The following is an 18,372-nucleotide window of genomic DNA, read 5'->3' on the forward strand; positions in this document are numbered from 1 at the left end:
GGGGATTCTGAGGGGGGCAGGCAGTCGACGGGCAGGCAGTGCATGGGGTTCGGGTAGGGGGCAGGGCTAGGCTGTTTGGGAGGCACAGCCTTCCCTACCCTAAAGCTCATTCAGGAGTTTGAGGCTTGCAGAAGAGCCAAGTTGTTAGCTTTTCCGTTAGGATATCATTAGGTGAGGTGCCCATGGAAAGAAAATCCTCTCAGATATGAAACTGCATCAAATCAGACAGCACTTTCACTTCTCAAATGCCAAGTTATAGTCTATATTTAATTTCAGTGCCACAGGGAGATTCATATCAGGGGAGGGTAGCTTCATTTAAAATTAGCCACTGGGGGCGGGATCACATGAGAAGCACAATATCCTACACCACCTACCTCCTTCCCAACCCTACCAAGGGAGACCCCCCCCCTACATTTCCTGAGGCTCCAGCGGGGTTAATTCAGTGGTTCTCAAACTTTTGTACTGGTGACTGCTTTCACATAGCAAACCTCCCCCTTATAAATTAAAAACACTTTTTAATATATTTAATGCTATTATAAATGCTGGTGGCAAAGCAGGGTTTGAGGTGGAGGCTGACAGCTCGCGGCCCCAGTAATAACCTTGTGACTCCCTGAGGGGTCCCAAGCCCCAGTTTGAGAACCCCTGGGGTAATTTAATTTTAACACCCTATGTCCATTCACATGCATGTGCTATTTTGAGCATTTCAGTTTTCACAACATAGGCTCATCCCAGATTTGGAACAAGCTCAAATGCTCAGTTCGTGGAGTATGTACAGAAGCTATACTAAAGACAAACCCACAGTAACTGTCTCCAGTTTGTGAGGGATCCCATAGAGCCAGACTCTAGGAAACAGGTAAATGCATGGAGGTTGAGTCCATTAATGGCTATTAGCCAGGATGGGTAAGGAATAGTGTCATTAGCCTCTGTTTTTCAGAGGGTGGAGATGGATGGCAGGAGAGAGATCACTTGATCATTATCTGTTAGGTTTACTCCCTCTGGGGCACTTGGCATTGGCCACTGTCAGTAGACAGGATACTGGGCTGGATGTACCTTTGGTTTGACCCAGTATGGCTGTTCTTATATTCTAACCTAAATGAACCCAAAGTTATGGAGACAGATATGAGTCAAGGAAACCAGCAGAGTATCAGAAACCTGGAAAAATCTCTGATTGGCTAAGGCATTTGGTCACAAGCTGAGGTGGTTCAAAAAGTTTTGGATCTTCTTTTAAGCAGAATTTTTTTATTGTTTCTTTAAACAGTCAAACACAGCAGGCAGCAGATATTTGGCCACACACTTCTGAAACCCCAAAGCATATTCAGGTTATGGCAGACTAATTTCAGCTTTTCAATTAAAAAAAACCACAACAAATTTTGAAGGAAAGCAGACATTGTCCGTGTTTTTTTTCTGCTTTTTAAAAACTTCTTGTTTTCAATCCAGAAACAGTTTTGACGGCGCATATTTGTCCAACCCTTTCAATGAATTTCAGTGCCTTTTAGCGCTACCTGATGCTGAGAACCAGTGATACCTTGTAAAGAAGTTTTCTCAAAACTGGATTTGTGCCGAGATGCAGAAGGTTTATTTTTCCCAGGGCCGTTCATGGGGGGGGGGTGTCATAAACAGATAGCTAAGGGTTAATGTCTCTTTCACCTGAAGCACCTGACCAGAGGACCAATCAGGAAACCGGATTTTTTCAACTTTGGGTGGAGGGAATTTTGTGTCTGAGGTCTTTGTTTTCTGCCTGCCTGTTTTCTCTGAGCTTTGGAGAAGTAGTTCTGTTTTCTAATCTTCTGTTTCTAAGTGTAAGGACAAAGAGATCAGATAGTAAGTTATATGGTTTCTTTTCTTTGGTATTTGCATGAATATAAGTGCTGGAGTGCTTTGATTTGTATTCTTTTTGAATAGGGCTGTTTATTCAATATTCTTTTAAGCAATCGACCCTGTGTTGTGTCACCTTAATACAGAGAGAACATTTGTATGTATTTTTTCTTTCTTTTTATATAAAGCTTTCTTTTAAGACCTGTTGGAGTTTTTCTTTACTTCAGGGAAATTGAGTCTGTACTCAGCAGGGAATTGGTGGGAGGAAGAAATCAGGGGAGATCTGTGTGTGTTGAATTGGCTAGCCTGATTTTGCATTCCCTCTGGGTGAAGAGGAAAGTACTTTTTGTTCCAGAACTGGGAACAGAGAGGGGGAGTCACTCTGTTTGGATTCACAGAGCTTGTGTCTGTGTATCTCTCCAGGAGCACCTGGAGGGGGGAAGGGAAAAAGGATTATTTCCCTTTGTTGTGAGACTCAAGGGATTTGGGTCTTGGGGTCCCCAGGGAAGGTTTTTCAGGGGGACCAGAGTGTCCCAAAACACTCTAATTTTTTGGGTGGTGGCAGCAAGTACCAGGTCCAAGCTGGTAGCTAAGCTTGGAAGTTTTCATGCTAACCCCCATATTTTGGACGCTAAGGTCCAAATCTGGGACTAGTTTATTACATGGTGTAGCAGCGGTTGGGAGATAGACAGAATCCAGAATCCAGTAGGAATATTATATTTTTCTTTTCTCTGCTAAGGGCTTTTTAGCACAGAGAAACAGTTTGGTTTTAAAAGGGAACCAGAGAGAATTTTTTTTTTCTGCTCTCTCTGGCAGTTTGTGGCTTGCATGTTAAGCAAGAAGTCGTTAAGGTGCTATCACGAGTCTTTTGTCACACAATAGCACTCCCATTGAGAGTCATTACCAGCACTATATAAATGCAAATAAAGTGGTTTTTCAGGTTTACTTAACATTGAAGATTAGCTAAAGGCACTGTTGCTAGGCAGACTTCAGGAGGCAACAGAGAACCTGCAGTTTGGAAGATAAACACCGGAGGGCACCCCAACACAAGAAAACAGGAACCATGTCTACCAAGGCAAAAATTGAGGCCGAAGACCGATTCAAAGAAGCTGAACACAGGCGACAACTGGAAATAAAACAAAAAGAGATGGAGATGAAAGAAAGAGAAGAACAAATCAAACAGGCAGCACACAAAAGAAAACTAGAAGAAGAAGAGGTGGCCTACCGAAGGAAACAAGCAGAAGATGAGTTGGCCCACAGAAGGAAGCAAGAAGAAGAAGAGGTGGCCCACCGCCGAGAAATGGAAAAACAACAAAAAGAAGATGAAGAGAAGGAAAAACAGAGAAAGCATGAACTGGACTTGGCAAAAGCTGGGCTGCATGTGCCAGCCAACCCTAACAACCCGGCGCCAATTATTGCTCCACAGCACAGGAAATTTCCCACCTACAAGGCAGGTGATGACACCGAGGCCTTCTTGGAAAATTTTGAAAGAGCCTGTCTTGGGTACAGCATCCCCGAAGACCAGTACATGGTAGAATTAAGGCCACAGCTCAGTGGACCTTTAGCAGAGGTGGCAGCTGAAATGCCTAAGCAGCAAATGAATGACTATAAACTTTTTCAAACCAAGGCCAGATACAGGATGGGGATAACCCCAGATCATGCCCGTCGGCGCTTCAGAACCCAAAAGTGGAAACCAGAGGTGTCATTTCCCAAACACGCCTACTACATTGCAAAAAACTATGAGGCCTGGATAACAGGAAACAACATTCAAACCTTGGAAGAACTGAACCTCCTCATACAAATGGAGCAGTTCTTGGATGGTGTTCCTGAAGACATCACACGGTACATACAAGATGGAAAACCCAAAGATCTCGCTGAGGCGGGGGAGATTGGAGCCAAATGGATGGAACTGGCAGAAAGCAAGAAAGCTACTGTCAAGGGGAACGATTACCCCAGGGGGCACACAGACCATAAACCCTACAACCGAGGACAGCCAAAGACCCCATATATCACCCAAGTAAAGCCACAAACACCCTACCCTTCCACCTCACCAGTCTCCAGTAACTCACCTCGGCCCAGTGACCCATCAGATGGAAGATGCTTTAAGTGTAATGAACTGGGACATATCAAGGCCAACTGTCCCAAGAACACCATGCGAGTGCAATTCATTACACCACCATCACCCCAAAGATCCCCAGGCCCAGATGCCTCTCAAATACCCTTGGAGCGAAGGGAAAATTTGAGAGTGGGCGGAAAGAAGGTTACTGCATGGAAAGACACGGGGGCACAAGTGTCAGCTATCCACCAATCCTTCATTGACCCCAAATTCATCAACCCAAAGGCCAAAGTTACAATTTACCCCTTCATGTCACAAGCTGTAGACTTGCCTACAGCTCAACTGCCTGTCCAGTACAAAGGCTCGTCAGGAATGTGGACTTTTGCAGTCTATGACAATTATCCTATCCCCATGCTACTGGGGGAAGACTTGGCCAACCAGGTGAGGCGGGCCAAGAGAGTGGGAATGGTTACCCGTAGCCAAACCAGGCAAGCTTCCAGACCCATTCCTGTTCCTGAGCCGTCCACAGAGGCCCCGTCTGTGTTACCAGAGACCCAGACAGAGGTAGTGGACCCGGATTCCATGCCTACCACTGAAACAGCCACAGCCTCTCCAGTCCCAGGCCCGGAACTGGAACAGCAACCAGCACCAGCAAGTGCAACCCCAGCTTCAATCTCAACGCCAGAGGGCGCCAGCGAGCCCAAACTGGCAGAAGCAACAGACAGCCATACCCAAAAGGCTCAGCCAGAGCCTGAAATACCCTCAGGTGCACCAGCGGAGAGAGGTTCACCAGCAACGGAAACAACCCCATCATCTACATCGCTTCCAAAGGGACCAAGCCCAAGTCCACAGTCTGAGGAAGAACTGGTGACCCCAGCCTCAAGGGAACAGTTCCAGACTGAACAGGAAGCAGATGACAGCCTTCAGAAAGCGTGGGCGGCGGCATGGAGCACCCCACCGCCTCTCAGCTCTTCTAATCGATCCCAGTTTGTTATAGACCAAGGACTTTTATACAAGGAGATTCTTTCTGGTGGACACCGGGAAGAATGGCAGCCGCAAAAACAGTTGGTGGTTCCAACTAAATACCGGGGGAAGCTCTTAAGCTTAGCCCATGATCATCCCAGTGGCCATGCTGGGGTGAACAGAACCGAGGACCAGTTGGGGAAGTCCTTCCACTGGGAGGGGATGGGCAAGGATTGTTCGGTCTTGTGAGGTATGCCAAAGAGTGGGAAAGCCTCAAGACCAGGTCAAGGCCCCTCTCCAGCCACTCCCCATAATTGAGGTCCCATTTCAGCGAGTAGCTGTGGATATTCTGGGCCCTTTTCCAAAAAAGACGCCCAGAGGAAAGCAGTACGTACTGACTTTAGTGGACTTTGCTACCCGATGGCCAGAAGCAGTCGCTCTAGGCAACACCAGGGCTAACACTGTGTGCCTGGCCCTAACAGACATCTTTGCCAGGGTAGGTTGGCCCTCCGACATCCTTACAGATTCAGGGTCTAATTTCCTGGCAGGAACCATGGAAAAACTGTGGGAAACTCATGGGGTGAATCACTTGGTTGCCACCCCGTACCACCATCAAACCAATGGCCTGGTGGAAAGGTTCAATGGAACTTTGGGGGCCATGATACGAAAATTCATCAACGAATTCTCCAATAATTGGGACCTAGTGTTGCAGCAGTTGCTGTTTGCCTACAGGGCTGTACCACATCCCAGTTTAGGGTTTTCACCATTTGAACTTGTGTATGGTCACGAGGTTAAGGGGCCATTACAGTTGGTGAAGAAGCAATGGGAGGGGTTTACGGCTTCTCCAGGAACTAACATTCTGGACTTTGTAAGCAACCTACAAAGCACCCTCCAACACTCTTTAGCCCTTGCTAGAGAGAACCTAAAGGATGCTCAAGAAGAGCAAAAGGCCTGGTATGACAGACATGCCAGAGAACGTTCCTTCAAGGTAGGAGACCAGGTTATGGTCTTGAAGGCGCAACAGGCCCATAAGATGGAAGCATCATGGGAAGGGCCAGTCTGCAGCGGCGACAAATCAAGGAGCTGTGCACTAGCTTCGCCCCATTGTTCTCAGCCACCCCAGGACGGACTGAACGGGCATACCACTCCATTGATACAGGTAATGCTCACCCAATCAGAACCCCACCCTACCGGGTGTCTCCTCATGCCCAAGCTGCTATAGAACGGGAGATCCAGAACATGCTACAGATGGGTATAATCCGCTCATCTACCAGTGCATGGGCATCTCCAGTGGTTCTGGTACCCAAACCAGATGGGGAAATACGCTTTTGCGTGGACTACCGTAAGCTAATGCGGTAACTCGTCCGGACAACTATCCAATGCCACGCACTGATGAGCTGTTGGAGAAGTTGGGACGTGCCCAGTTCATCTCTACATAGACTTAACCAAGGGGTACTGGCAAGTACCGCTAGATGAACCTGCCAAGGAGAGGTCAGCATTCGTCACCCATGCGGGGGTGTATGAATTCAATGTCCTTCCTTTCGGCCTTCGAAATGCACCCGCCACCTTCCAGAGGCTGGTAGATGGTCTACTAGCTGGACTGGGAGAATTTGCAGTTGCCTACCTCGATGATGTGGCCATTTTTTCAGACTCCTGGCCCGAACACCTACTACACCTGGAAAAGGTCTTTGAGCGCATCAGGCAGGCCGGACTAACTGTTAAGGCCAAAAAGTGTCAAATAGGCCAAAACAGAGTGACTTACCTGGGGCACCAGGTGGGTCGAGGAACCATAAACCCCCTACAGGCCAAGGTGGATGCTATCCAAAAGTGGCCTGTCCCACGGTCCAAGAAGCAGGTCCAATCCTTCTTAGGCTTGGCCGGATACTATAGGCGATTTGTACCACACTACAGCCAAATCGCTGCCCCACTGACCGACCTGACCAAAAAGACCCAGCCAAATGCAGTTAAGTGGACTGATGAGTGTCAAAAGGCCTTTACCCAACTTAAGGCAACGCTCATGTCTGACCCTGTGCTCAGGGCCCCGGATTTTGACAAACCATTCCTAGTAACCACGGATGCATCTGAGCGTGGTATAGGAGCAGTGCTCATGCAGGAAGCAACAGATCACAACTTCCATCCTGTCGTGTTTCTCAGCAAGAAACTGTCTGAGAGGGAAAGTCACTGGTCAGTCAGTGAAAAGGAATGCTATGCCATTGTGTACGCCCTGGAAAAGCTACGCCCATATGTTTGGGGACGGCGGTTTCAAACTACAAACTGACCATGCTGCACTAAAGTGGCTTTCATACTGCCAAGGGAAACAACAAGAAACTTCTTCGTTGGAGTTTAGCTCTCCAAGATTTTGATTTTGAAATTCAACACATCACAGGAGCTTCTAACAAAGTTGCTGATGCTCTCTCCCGTGAAAGTTTCCCAGAATTCAGTAGTTAAAAAGTGTTCTTAAAATGTAGAGGTCTGTTAGTTATATATTTAGGGGTATATGTAAAGGTGCATGTGTTGTATTAATCTGTTTATTTTCAAGTTCTAGAAGGAAATCGCTGCCAGTGAGCTTCCCCACTGTCTGCAATTTGGGGGGCGTGTCATAAACAGATAGCTAAGGGTTAATGTCTCTTTCACCTGAAGCACCTGACCAGAGGACCAATCAGGAAACCGGATTTTTTCAACTTTGGGTGGAGGGAATTTTGTGTCTGAGGTCTTTGTTTTCTGCCTGCCTGTTTTCTCTGAGCTTTGGAGAAGTAGTTCTGTTTTCTAATCTTCTGTTTCTAAGTGTAAGGACAAAGAGATGTGAAAGGTGCCTGCTGGTGGAATCTCTCAGGCAGCAGGTGGGAGAGCTACAGGAGGAGGTGGCCAGGCTGAGGAACATCTATGTCCATGAGCAATTCCTGGACAGTATTCATGTGGAGACAGCTGATGGTGCTGTCCCAGTTGACAGGACTACCGACACACCAGTGGAGGAGGAGATGCCTCAGGGTGTATCTGACACACCAGTGGAGGAGGAGGCTCAGGGTGGACACAGCCAGCTGGTTACTTCTAGCAGCAGGCAGTTCTCCACCGCTGCTGCGAACCCTCCTGTTGTGGTAAAAGATAACTGTTATGCTCTTCTTGATACAGGAGAGAAGAAATCACCCCCAACAGTGAAGAGGGTGAAGCCTCGTACCCCTAAGGCTGGGAGGTCTGCTGCCACCACTGATAAGAAACGTAGGGTAGTGGTGGTTGGAGACTCTCTGCTGAGGGGGACGGAGACACCCATCTGTCGCCCTCACCGTTCATCCCGGGAGGTATGCTGCCTGCCAGAGGCCCGTATCCGAGATGTTACAGAGGCTTTGTCGAGAATTATCCGGCCTTCTGACTACTATCCCATGCTACTCATCCATGTGGGCACAAATGATACTGCGAGGTGTGACGCTGAGCAGATCAAGAGTGACTACAGGGCTCTGGGAGTACGGGTTAAGGAGTTTGGAGCGCAGGTGGTATTCTCTTCGATTCTTCCTGTTGAAGGTAGGGGTCCGGGCAGAAACAGATGCATCGTGGAGGTGAATGCCTGGCTGCGAAGATGGTGTCGCCAGGAGGGCTTTGGCTTCCTCGACCACGGGATGCTATTTGAGGAAGGACTGCTAGGAACAGATGGCGTTCACCTTTCGAAGCGGGGAAAGGCCTTATTTGCGCACAGACTGGCTAACCTAGTAAGGAGGGCTTTAAACTAGGTTCGACGGGGACAGGTGAGCAAAGCCCACAGGTAAGTGGGGAACAAGACCTGGGAGATGGGTTGGAAACAGGAGGGAGCACGGGCTATAATGGCAGAGAGGAAGGAGGGTCAGGGCGAAGCTGGGAGGCAAGATCAAACCAGTATCTTAGATGCCTTTATACAAATGCAAGAAGTATGGGTAATAAGCAGGAAGAACTGGAAGTGCTAATAAATAAATACAACTATGACATTAGTGGCATTACTGAAACTTGGTGGGATAATACACACGACTGGAATGTTGGTGTAGATGGGTATAGTTTGCTCAGGAAGGATAGACAGGGGAAAAAGGGAGGAGGTGTTGCCTTATATATTAAAAATGTACACACTTGGACTGAGGTGGAGATGGACATAGGAGATGGAAGGGTGGAGAGTCTCTGGGTTAGGCTAAAAGGGGTAAAAAACACAGGTGATGTCGTGCTGGGAGTCTACTACAGGCCACCTAATCAGGCGGAAGAGGTGGATGAGGCTTTTTTCAAACAACTAACAAATCATCCAAAGCCCAAGATTTGGTGGTGATGGGGGACTTCAACTATCCAGATATATGTTGGGAAAATAACACCGCGGGGCACAGACTATCCAATAAGTTCCTGGACTGCATTGCAGACAACTTTTTATTTCAGAAAATTGATAAAGCTACTAGGGGGGAAGCTGTTCTAGACTTGACTTTAACCAACAGGGAGGAACTTGTTGAGAATTTAAAAGTAGAAGGAAGCTTGGGTGAAAGTGATCATAAAATCATAGAATTTGCAATTCTAAGGAAGGGTAGAAAGGAGTACAGCAGAATAGAGACAATGGATTTCAGGAAGGCGGATTTTGGTAAGCTCAGAGAGCTGATAGGCAAGGTCCCATGGGAATTAAGACTGAGGGGAAAAACAACTGAGGAAAGTTGGCAGTTTTTCAAAGGGACGCTATTAAGGGCCCAGAAGCAAGTTATTCCGATGGTTAGGAAAGATAGAAAATGTGGCAAAAGACCACCTTGGCTTACCCTTGAGATCTTGCGTGACCTACAAAATAAAAAGGCGGCATATAAAAAATGGAAACTAGGTCAGATCACGAAGGATGAATATAGGCAAAATAACACAGGAATGCAGAGGCAAGATTAGAAAAGCAAAGGCACAAAATGAACTCAACTAGCTATGGGAATAAAGGGAAACAAGAAGACTTTTTATCAATACATTAGAAGCAAGAGGAAGACTAAGGACAGGGTAGGCCCACTGCTCAATGAGGAGGGGGTAACAGTAACGGGAGACTCGGAAATGGCAGAGATGCTTAATGACTTCTTTGTTTCGGTCTTCACTGAGAAGTCTGAAGGAATGTCTAGTATAGTGAATGCTTACGGGAAGAGGGTAGGTTTAGAAGAGAAAATAAGGAAAGAGCAAGTAAAAAAGCACTTAGAAAAGTTAGATGCCTGCAAGTCACCAGGGCCTGATGAAATGCATCCTAGAATACTCAAGGAGTTAATAGAGGAGGTATCTGAGCCTCTAGCTATTATCTTTGGGAAATCATGGGAGACGGGGGAGATTCCAGAAGACTGGAAGGGGGCAAATATAGTGCCCATCTATAAAAAGGGAAATAAAAACAACCCAGGAAACTACAGACCAGTTAGTTTAACTTCTGTGCCAGGGAAGATAATGGAGCAGGTAATCAAAGAAATCATCTGCAAACACTTGGAAGGTGGTAAGGTGATAGGGAATAGCCAGCATGGATTTGTACAGAACAAATCATGTCAAACTAATCTGATAACGTTCTTTGATAGGATAACGAGCCTTGTGGATAAGGGAGAAGCGGTGGATGTGATATACCTAGACTTTAGTAAGGCATTTGATACAGTTTCGCATGATATTCTTATAGATAAGCTAGGAAAGTACAATTTAGATGGGGCTACTATAAGGTGGGTGCATAACTGGCTGGATAACCGTACTCAGAGAGTAGTTGTTAATGGCTCCCAATCCTGCTGGAAAGGTATAACAAGGTGGGGTTCCGCAGGGGTCTGTTTTGGGACCGGTTCTGTTCAATATCTTCATCAACGATTTAGATGTTGGCATAGAAAGTACGCTTATTAAGTTTGCGGATGATACCAAACTGGGAGGGATTGCAACTGCTCTGGAGGACAGGGTCAAAATTCAAAATGATCTGGACAAATTGGAGAAATGGTCTGAGGTAAACAGGATGAAGTTCAATAAAGATAAATGCAAAGTGCTCCACTTAGGAAGGAACAATCAGTTTCACACATACAGAATGGGAAGAGACTGTCTAGGAAGGAGTATGGCAGAAAGAGATCTAGGGGTCATAGTGGACCACAAGCTTAATATGAGTGAACAGTGTGATACTGTTGCAAAAAAAGCAAACGTGATTCTGGGATGCATTAACAGGTGTGTTGCAAACAAGACACGAGAAGTCATTCTTCCGCTTTACTCTATGCTGGTTAGGCCTCAACTGGAGTATTGTGTCCAGTTCTGGGCACCGCATTTCAAGAAAGATGTGGAGAAATTGGAGAGGGTCCAGAGAAGGGCAACAAGAATGATTAAAGGTCTTGAGAACATGACCTATGAAGGAAGGCTGAAGGAATTGGGTTTATTTAGTTTGGAAAAGAGAAGACTGAGAGGGGACCTGATATCAGTTTTCAGGTATCTAAAAGGGTGTCATCAGGAGGAGGGAAAAACTTGTTCACCTTAGCCTCCAATGATAGAACAAGAAGCAATGGGCTTAAACTGCAGCAAGGGAGATTTAGGTTGGACATTAGGAAAAAGTTCCTAACTGTCAGGGTAGTTAAACACTGGAATAGATTGCCTAGGGAAGTTGTGGAATCTCCATCGCTGGAGATATTTAAGAGTAGGTTAGATAAATGTCTATTAGGGATGGTTTAGACAGTATTTGGTCCTGCCATGAGGGCAGGGGACTGGACTCGATGACCTCTCGAGGTCCCTTCCAGTCCTAGAGTCTATGAGTCTATGAGATCAGATAGTAAGTTATATGGTTTCTTTTCTTTGGTATTTGCATGAATATAAGTGCTGGAGTGCTTTGATTTGTATTCTTTTTGAATAGGGCTGTTTATTCAATATTCTTTTAAGCAATCGACCCTGTGTTGTGTCACCTTAATACAGAGAGAACAGTTGTATGTATTTTTTCTTTCTTTTTATATAAAGCTTTCTTTTAAGACCTGTTGGAGTTTTTCTTTACTTCAGGGAAATTGAGTCTGTACTCAGCAGGGAATTGGTGGGAGGAAGAAATCAGGGGAGATCTGTGTGTGTTGAATTGGCTAGCCTGATTTTGCATTCCCTCTGGGTGAAGAGGAAAGTACTTTTTGTTCCAGAACTGGGAACAGAGAGGGGGAGTCACTCTGTTTGGATTCACAGAGCTTGTGTCTGTGTATCTCTCCAGGAGCACCTGGAGGGGGGAAGGGAAAAAGGATTATTTCCCTTTGTTGTGAGACTCAAGGGATTTGGGTCTTGGGGTCCCCAGGGAAGGTTTTTCAGGGGGACCAGAGTGCCCCAAAACACTCTAATTTTTTGGGTGGTGGCAGCAAGTACCAGGTCCAAGCTGGTAGCTAAGCTTGGAGGTTTTCATGCTAACCCCCATATTTTGGACGCTAAGGTCCAAATCTGGGACTAGGTTATTACAGGGGGCAAATGAGGCAATTTGCTGGGGCCCCACAGGGGCCCCCACGAGAATATAGTATTGTAATTTTTTTTTATGGAACGAGCCCCCGAAATTGCTTTGCCCCAGGCCCCCTGAATCCTCTGGGCGGCCCTGCAGTAGAACAGATAGATCTGGCCCACGTCCGCTGACTTGGAATTGCAGGGCTTTGGCTGCAAGACTATAAAATTGTAGTGTAGGGATCCGGGCTCAGGCTGGATCCTGGACTTAGGGACCCTCCCCCCTTTGTGAGGTCCCAGAGCCCAGGTTTCAAACCAAGCCAGAACATCTACACCATGGTTTTATAGCCCTACATCCCAAGCCCAAGTCAGCTGATATGGGCCAGTCACAGGTGTTTTGTTGCTGTGTAGACATATCCTAGGGGCCCTAGTCTATGGACCACAACAAAAATGGCTCCAGAGCCTCTGGACACCATTTTCCAGTATGCTTAGAATCCAGGGCAAGGACAGAGTAGACAGAAAGCTCCTGCATAAGGCAAAAATAGAAAGGCTTTTGAACATGGGGTGATTTTATACAGACAGTTTTCTGGGCCAACGAGAAACCAGGACTGCTCAACCCCCCTGGTGGGAGGGGACAGCTTGGTTCATAGACAAAGGAACAAGGCTTTTTAGTAACAGGTTTGGCTTTTGACTGTGGAGCAGAGCGAGAAGCAGAACAGCTCAGGGAGTCTCTGCCTAGCTCCCAGTCCCCACAAAGGGTGTGAACTGCTGCGGGATCTAGTGCATGGGTCAGGCAGTTCCAGCCCTTTGGAGATCAGTTGGCAGAGAGGCAGTGAACCAACCTGGTGCCAGCAACCTAGAGCCAGCTGGGATGTCCGCAGGGCTCCAGACCAGAGAGAGAACCCTGCCCATTCAAGAGTGAAAATACTGGCAGAGGGGTCCTTTTGTTCTCTAAACTGGCCATTTGCAGTGTTGCTACACTCATCTCTGGACTCATCCTATGCATTCCGTCTGCCTGGGAAGATGCTAGGGGAGAGCTGGGTGCTGTGGTACAGCTGTGATGTTGGGAGGTGGGAAATTTATTGTATTATTAATGTTTAAGTATATATTATTTAACCATAACATGTTCCCTCCCTAGAGCCTCTGTTTCCCGTCACCAATCAAGACCCCCCCCCCTTAACTGTTATTGTGTATGTGGCATTTTATTTGCTGGGATTTGTATGACTGTATTTTGTTTCTTGTGTACTGTGTCATACTCCTTGTTAACAGTACAGTATTAACCCTGGTCTACACTTAAAATTTAGATTGACCTAAGTATGCCATTCAGGAGTGTGAAAAATTCACACCCCAAGCCATAGTTAAGTTGAACTAACCCCCATTGTAGATGTATCTAGATCAAAGGAAGAATTCTTCTATCAACCTATTTACTCCCACTTGGGGAGGAGGACTAATTCTTTCAACGGAAAAGTACCTTCTGTCTGTATACTATGGCTCTGTGGGAACATAGTTATAGTGCTACAGTTGTGCCATTGTAGAATCCATAGTGTTTGTGGAAAATCCGTTCTGTGATCTTTGCCAGTCTTTCAGAGTATTGAGTATAGCAGCCGGGTCACGCTGATCCATCCCAGGTTTTGGTAGTGACTGGAGAGGGCAGTTAGAACACGGCATGCCGCTTCTCTCTTTGTAGCTGAGTTGCAAGAGTAAACCAGTGGATTGTGGACTCTTTTTTTAAAACGATATACTGGGTCTTTGTGATTCATTTCAGAAGCTCCCAATCAGTTAGGATACAAATTTAATGCTGATGTCCCTTAGTTGTTTCCCTGAAACAGCACCCATTGTGCCCCAGGCACAGAGAAGAATCACCAGGCATTGCAACAAAGAACTCAGAACCCAATCCATGCTGGCAGGGAAAAGCCACTCTGATTAGCAAGCTCAGAGAGGATTGTGCTACACCTCAGGGGAGAAACTACACTCCATTGCCCAGAAGCTGGGAAGGAGGGTTCCTGGGGCCAGAGCCCATGCAAAGACAAAGTGTCTCTGCATATATAGTTCTGGCCTCTACAATGATCCCTGGGGTTCTGCCCTGCACCATTTTCCATGGAGGACAAACCCTGTACCCTACCTCCCCTCAAAGGGACTATGATGGAGAGAGTCTGCAAGGGATTTCCTGCCGAAATTCCTTCCCCCAAAGCCTCTTGGGAATTTTACTGCAGCTAGGGAAGAGCCATCTCAACATGTGTATAATTACTCAGGTACATCAGTGTTTGCAGGATCAAGCCCTACATCAGTAGTCTTCATCACTTACATATCTCAAGAACCAAGACAAAATAATACAGCACACTCCATGTTGATTAAGGTGAACTACTTAAATTTTAGTTTATTAATTTTATCTGGATACAGACCTGTTTCTAGAAACACTGTGTGAAAAGCCAGGATAAACTGTAACAAAACTGTAGGGGAAACAATTTTGATAATGTAACATAGCTGTGTACCTACTGTTCTTTACACATACTGTACTTTAAAAAAAACAAAATAAACAAGAGTTTTCAGAAGACATAAACACTTTATTTTGAACTAGTAAATTTACTTTATTAATATGTAAAAAAATAAATCTACAATAGCAACAGTGCAAACATATCTGGAGTTGCATGGCATACAGAACATACATGAAAACAATTAAATTATTATACAAAGGGCCAACTGTTCCCGAGGATACTGACTGTGACACATGCAATGAACAACGGATTAAGGAATAGACTGCAATGTAAATAGGAAGATGAGATACATATTACTGGCTCTGTCCTGTATGGTCTCTCAATTTCAGGAGGTATAGCGGTCATGCCTTGGATCTACAATTAAAAAAATATTGAAAATGATCAGATTTTCTATCATATAGGTAGTTTCTATTTTATTAAGCAGTCCAATGTTTCTGTCAGAACATTATTATTTAACACTTATACTATGGTAGTGCATCTGTTGTTGTCAAACTCAATCAACACATCAATATATTCTGGATCAGATTCTCAGCTGGTATAAATCAGCATAGCTCCTTTGCAGTCAGTCCATTAAGGGCAACTCCACACACCAGGGCTGGGGGTGGGGATACTCTGTAGGTCTTTCTCGATCACTCCTGTTGAAGTTGTTCCACTTTAATTATGTATTAATTGGGCCAGAGAAAGAATGAGAGTCTCTCTATATAGCCCAATGGTTAAAACTCACCTGAGAGGTGGCAGATCCCAGTTTAAATCCCTTCTTCTCATCGAGCAGAGGGGGCACTTGAACTGAGCATCTCCCACATCCTAGGTGAGCACCCTAATCACTGGGTTAAAGGTGATGAGATAGGGGCCTCCTCTCCCTCTACCCCTCCTCTGCCCCTGACTGTTTTGTATAGCGCTAGATAGCCTCTGAGCATGTCTACTGGATTGGGCCCTATAGGCAGAAAGATGTTGATCTTTCACTGATTCATGGATCGCATTGAGGCTCAGGTAGAAGATAGGCATCCAGGTACCTTGAGTGAGGCAGCTGTGTGCATACTCAGAGGCAAAAACTTAAGTATCTTGGGAACTTCCACAGCAAAAAATGTAGGCACAAAATGAGTTTAGGCACCTACAGAGTTAGGTGGCAGCTGAGTAAGGGCTTTCTGGATTGGCAGTGGTGCTTAAAACTGGGCTTTAGATGCCTGAGTCCCCTTGTGGATCTAGCACATGGTTTCTTCAGGAGCAGCTGCTTTCATGTTGTCCTCACTTGCAGTTTCCTCTGCACAGCCCCCTCAAAGAGTGAAATGGAAGGGACTATTGCACAGAATAATGATGATGGACTATAACCTTCAGAGAGTCTTCCTTGTGACCTCAATGCCATTGTGATGCAGCTCCCACAACCCTCCGTCTGCCCCTGCTTTGACATAAGAGAGGAATGGTGTACATTGTTTGGTTCTATGTTTCCTGCAGCGGACTCCCCATTAAGATAAACAATAACTTGAATTAAAAACAAACGTGAATGTTTGAGATAAATAAAGGAGTTCCATGAAAAAATGAGAATCCAGTAGCTTAGGACACACATTTTTTAGCCTTTGAAAATGCAACAAATGGGCTTGTGGCTTGATGGGCTTTTTTTGACGTTGCTCTTCCCTTATAGTACTGAAAATAAACAGTCACATAGATCTAAGGGTTGGAAGGGACCTCAGGAGGTCATCTAATCCAACCCCCTGCTCAAAGCAGGACCAATCCCCAACTAAATCATCCCAGCCAGGGCTTTGTCAACCCTGACCTTAAAAACCTCTAAGGAAGGAGATTCCACCAACTCCCAGGATAACCCATTCCAGTGCTTCACCACTCTCCTAGTGAAAAAGTTTTTCCTAATATCCAACCTTAACCTCCTCCACTGCAACTTGAGACCATTACTTCTTGTTCTGTCAACTGCTACCATGAAGAACAGTCTAGATCCATCCTCGTTGGAATAGCCTTTCAGGTAGTTGAAAGCAGCTATCAAATTCCCCCTCATTCTTCCCTTCGGCAGACTAACTAATCCCAGTTCCTTCAGCCTCTCCTCATAAATCATGTGATCCAGCCCCCTGATCATTTTTGTTGCCCTCCACTGGACTCTTTCCAATTTTTCCACATCCTTCTTGTAGTGTGGGGCCCAAAACTGGACACAGTACTCCAGATGAGGCCTCACCAATGTCCAGTAGAGGGGAATGATCACATCCCTTGATCTGCTGTCAATTCTCTTACTTATACAGCCCAGAATGCCATTAGCCTTCTTGGCAAAAGGGCGCACTGTTGACTATATCCAGCTTCTCGTCCACTGTAACCTCTAGGTCCTTTTCTGCAGAACTGCTGCCTAACCATTCGGTCCCTAGTCTGTAGCGGTGCATGGGATTCTTCCATCCTACGTGCAGGACTCTGCACTTATCCTCGTTGATCCTCATCAGATTTCTTTTGGCCCAATCCTCTAATTTGTCTAGGTCTATTTGTATCCTATCCCTTCCCTCCAGCATATCTACCACTCCTCCCAGTTTAGTGTCATCTGCAAACTTGCTGAGAGTGCAGTCCACACCATCCTCCAGATCATTAATGAAGATATTGAACAAAACCGGCCCCAGGACCGACCCTTGGGGCACTCCACTTGATACTAGCTGCTAACTAGATATGAACCCATTGTGGGAGACCATATCAAAAGCTTTGCTAAGTCAAGGAATAACACATCCACATCCACTGCTTTTCCCTCATCCACAGAGCCACAGAGTTTCCCGCAGTTCCCATTGGCCGAGAATGGCAAACCGCAGCTACTGGGAGCTGCAAGCAGCTGTACCTGTGGACACTCAGGTAAACAAAGCGTCTCGTGGCCCACCAGGAACTTACCCTGAACCACGAACCAAGTTTGGGAACCCCTGCACTAAACGTACACCCCAAATCAGAGAAGACAATAAGAGGACCAAATGAATGCCATCATTGCTAAACAGCAGAGTAATGGAGATTGTTAGAGGAAAAAAAGGCATCATTTAAAATTTAGGACTCAAATCCTTCTACGTAAGGATAATAGGATAGGTGCGCAAACTCTGGCAAGTGAAAAATAAGAGTAAAATAAGGCAGGCCAAGAAAGAATTTGAGAAGCAACTTGCTAAAGAAGCAAAAACTAACCATAAGAATTTTTGTAAGTATATCAGAAGCATGAAGCCTGCTAAACAAGCAGTGGGGCCTCTGGATGACCAGGGTGTTAAAGGTGCACTCAAGGAAGATAAGACCTTTTCAGGGAAGCTAAATGAATTCTTTTCATCAGTCTCCACATCAGAGCTACCTTGGATGACAAATCTGAAGTACTGTCTCATAGACTCATAGGTCAGAAGGGACCAATCTGATCATCTAGTCTGACCTCCTGCACAAGGCAGGCCACAGAACCCCACCCATCCAATTTTATAACAACCCCTATCCCAGGACCGAGTTATTGAAATCCTCAAAATTGGTTTGAAGACCTCAAGCTGCAGAGAAACCACCAGCAAGCGACCCGTGCCCCACGCTGCAGGGGAAGGCGAAAAACCTCCAGGGCCCCTGCCAATCCGCCCTGGAGGAAAATTCCTTCCCGACCCCAAATATGGCGATCAGCTAAACCCTGAGCATGTGGGCAAGACTCACCAGCCAGCACCCAAGAAGGAATTCTCTGCAGTAACTCAGTTCCCATTC

At 46.0% G+C, this 18,372-nt stretch overlaps 1 protein-coding gene across 1 annotated transcript in view; it reads right to left on the reverse strand.

Moving 5' to 3' along the window:
* Positions 1–14,588: 14,588 nt before the first annotated feature.
* Positions 14,589–18,372, reverse strand: part of MOXD1 (monooxygenase DBH like 1) — a 107,204-nt gene continuing 103,420 nt past the window's right edge. Inside the window, exon 12 of the mRNA XM_030554244.1 lies at positions 14,589–15,042. Coding sequence (XP_030410104.1) covers positions 14,878–15,042 — 165 coding nt within the window. The 3' untranslated portion in view covers positions 14,589–14,877. The remainder of the gene's footprint in view (positions 15,043–18,372) is intronic.

Source organism: Gopherus evgoodei, chromosome 3 (genome assembly GCF_007399415.2).
Source record: "Gopherus evgoodei ecotype Sinaloan lineage chromosome 3, rGopEvg1_v1.p, whole genome shotgun sequence".
Taxonomy (NCBI): Eukaryota; Metazoa; Chordata; order Testudines; family Testudinidae; genus Gopherus; species Gopherus evgoodei.